Genomic DNA, 3,280 nt, shown 5'->3' with positions numbered 1-3,280 from the left:
TCTTAACCAACTGAGCCACTCGGCTGGCCCCGTGAAATTCTTAAAACCACTAAACAATAATAAATACATGACCAGTGTCATTCGTAAACCTAGGCTCTGAAGCGAATACATCTTTTAGGAGGAAGAACATTTGAACCATACCAGAAAGAAAAAAAAAGATAAAATCTGCAACTTAGCCTTCCAACTACTTGGAACCTTGATTGCCCTCTTCAAACACAGAGTAGAGAATCTTCCTCAGACTTCACTGAGGGCAGGAGGGGCTGCTGGACGTGACACTGGAGCTTTCCTGAACCGCGGCAGTGGCATCGTCCACAGCAGCTCCGACCCGGGCCCGTTCTCTCTCATCTCTCAGCGCCTCCTCATACCAGTATGGGAAGGCAGTGGGGTCAGTCCCACTGATCTTGGCAAAAAACTTCAGGACTTTCATCTTGCTGGTTTCCGCGTGGGCTCGTGGGCCCCACAGGAACTCGTAGCGTGGAGGATCACTGTTGGGGACCTGCTGGTACTCCAGGTAATTCTCCTGCACTAGATCTTTGGTGATGAGCTTCCTGGGCTCCCCGTAGATGAAGTCGTTCTTCCCAGCAAACACTCCCATCATATTCAGCACTTCCCAGATTTTCTCCTCAGGGGCACGGTTACCCTTCATGAAGATGACCCCCAGGATAAGTACCAGGAGGCCGGTCTTGGGCATGCCCTGGTCATTGCGCAGCATCCCATCGTAAGTGAGGCCTAGCGTTTTGACGAGCACATAGGAATGGCTGGTGGGGTCCACTTCCTTCACTTCGATGCCAAAGACAATCTCCATGCACTCGCAGACTTCCTTGAAGATCACAGGGAAGTGGGCTCCGTGCTCCTTGATGACACTCTTCAGCATCTCTGCCTTTGTGACGGGCTCCTTTGTTATATACTTGACGCTCAGGAACTGCACCAATTCAGCCGTCTTCTTGTGGAGCACGTCGTCGGTGAGCAAGGACTCAGGATCCGGTGCAGCCTGCGAGGTGCTGGGCCCCTCCTCTTCTTGGCGGCCGGAACTCTCATCAGATTGACTCGATGGAGTGGCTGCGATGGCAGTGGGGGAGGAGCAGGCTCTCTGAGAACTCTGGAGAGGGCTCAGTGTCCCGGTGGCAGGCATCTCCTCTGGGGTGCCCTGGCTCAAAGGAGAGGGACAGGAGGAGGAGGAGGAGGTGGCGGCTTCCTCCTCAGCCATGGAAGCCTGCAAACCCGCCAGGCCTTGTGCCTCTCTTGGGGCCTGAAGTTCTTCCTCAGGCTTGCAATGCTGACTCTTCTGGCCCTGAGACATGACTGGTGGTGGGGGCACAGGCAGGAGTGTGGGCAGGAGGAGGGTGATGGGGGCCAATGACCTGAGGGAGAGAGAAGACTGTGAGAAAATCTTGTCAGCTCGGACAAAGGCTGCCTTAATAGGTCTTCCCTTAGCTAGTGTGCTGGGGGTCTCCTGATTGGCCTGTCCTGTAAGAACCTGTAAAAGGTCCTGAGAAAGCTCCTCAGGGAGTAGCCAGCGGGTACAACCTGTAGATTCCAAGTAAGACAGCAGTAGCTATGTGAGGTCAGGCAATGTGGTGTCTCTGTTTTGGTGTGGGTGGGGCCCTGGGTAGATAATCAGAGTCCTGACTTTGACTGACTCGGCTTTTCTGACTTTAGGACACCTGCCTTAGGCCAAGGCCCTCACCCCCTAGGATTCCTTGAACCCCTATAAGACGAGTCAAGGGGGGCATTTCAGGTAGCAGACTACAATCACAATCCTGGCACTGCCAGTGCTGATGGGATTTGTTATGTCCCCACTGTTCTGGGGTGAATGGTCCCCTCAGTGCTCACTCAGGGTCCTCCTCTTTCTCCTGGCAGGGCCTGGACCCCACACCTCTGCTGGCTTGAGACAAAACTCTCAGAATAAGAACTCACATTCCTGATACCAACATAAAGGACTGAGGGGGCACCCTTGTTGGCTACACCTGCCCAGGGCCTCCCTGGGTTGACAGTAAGGGCTGGATGAACTCTGTGGGGATCCCTCTCTTCTGGAATAGGGGGATCATCTCGTTCCTTACTTGGATGCCTGGCAGGGCCTGGGACTCCTCCCTCTCTTGACTTGTGGTCACCCTCCTTAAATCAAGGCCTCACTATCCCGAGACGGCAAAGGAAGTGAGGAGGTGCCAGATTTAACCACCATGACCTGGGTCCTATCATGGCTGGTGGAATGGGCTGGACCCTATCTATTCTTGAGGAGGAAGTCCACCCCGTCCTCCAACCTCAAAGTAATTCCTGGCAGAGCCTTAGCCTCATCCTTCTGCTGAACAAAGTTCAGCCCCTTGAGACCAACAGGTGGAAGTGAGGGCACATCACATCTGAACACCATGCACCAGGGCCTCCCAGGGAAGGAAAGGGCTCTTATCTCTCTAAGGGCTGAGAGGGGTGGTGCTCAATCCTTATTCAGGGTCCTCAGGTTAAGGGCAGAGCCTGGGGCTCCTTTTTGGGCTGACTTCATGTGACTCCCTCTGCTGATGTGAAGTCACCTGGTCAGACCAAGGTGTTCACCACCTTGAGACCAGTGACACCAAAGTGAGAAGAAGCCACATCCAGCCACCCCTGTCAAATACCTCCCAGGGGTGACAGCAGGGGCTGGATCCAATACGTGCTGGGGTGGTAGGTACACTTAGTCATCCCTTAGGTACGTACCTCAATGCCCAGCAGGGCATTCTCCCTCTGGTGACCTGAGTCTGGTTTTCTCAAATATTTTCACCACCCTGAGAACACGCCTCACCCCCTACAAAGGACAGCTGAAAATGAGGGGAGACTCAAACAGACTGACCTTCCTGGGGACTACCAGGGCTTACAACAGGGTTGGGGCAGGTTTCTGTGGGTATCTCTTTGTTTGGAGTGGTTACCCTCGGCCACCCAAAAGGTATTCATATTTATGAATATGACTAGGACAGGGTCTGTGTTCTTGCCCTTCTGCTGACCTGCAAATGCATACCTTAGGCCAAGGTTCTGTCTCCCAGAGATGCCAGACAAGGGAGTGAGGGGAGCACAGGGGACTGGCGAAGGATGCCTCTGCTTAACAGCTCTATTTGGGGTCTCCCAGGGCAGTGTGGGTGTCTGCATAACTCCCTCAGTGTTCTGGCTTGATGGTTAGCCTCAGTCCTCCTCAAGATATTTATTCCTGATAGGGCCTGAAACTCCTTTTTGCTGACTCGAGGACGCTTCCCTCAGGCAAAGGCCCCCCTCTCCCAGAGATGCCAAGCGAGAAAGTAAGGAGGGTGGATCGGGC

General features: G+C 53.9%; 1 protein-coding gene across 1 annotated transcript; it reads right to left on the bottom strand.

Annotated features, from left to right (window-relative positions):
* Window positions 1–231: 231 nt before the first annotated feature.
* Window positions 232–1,308, bottom strand: LOC109388673 (putative MAGE domain-containing protein MAGEA13P). Its single transcript, XM_019653595.1, has one exon. The coding sequence runs from the start codon at window positions 1,298–1,300 to the stop codon at window positions 242–244; it is 1,059 nt and encodes a 352-aa protein (XP_019509140.1). The 5' UTR covers window positions 1,301–1,308; the 3' UTR covers window positions 232–241.
* Between the last annotated feature and the right edge of the window lie 1,972 nt (window positions 1,309–3,280).

Source organism: Hipposideros armiger, unplaced genomic scaffold (genome assembly GCF_001890085.2).
Source record: "Hipposideros armiger isolate ML-2016 unplaced genomic scaffold, ASM189008v1 scaffold_203, whole genome shotgun sequence".
NCBI lineage: Eukaryota > Metazoa > Chordata > Mammalia > Chiroptera > Hipposideridae > Hipposideros > Hipposideros armiger.
The sequence above is the reverse complement of the archived record's forward strand: the minus strand, read 5'-3'. Positions and strand labels throughout refer to the sequence as shown.

Bases quoted from the DNA above. Each gene is read 5' to 3' on its own strand.
- LOC109388673 (XM_019653595.1), bottom strand. From the start codon at position 1,300: ATGTCTCAGGGCCAGAAGAGTCAGCATTGCAAGCCTGAGGAAGAACTT.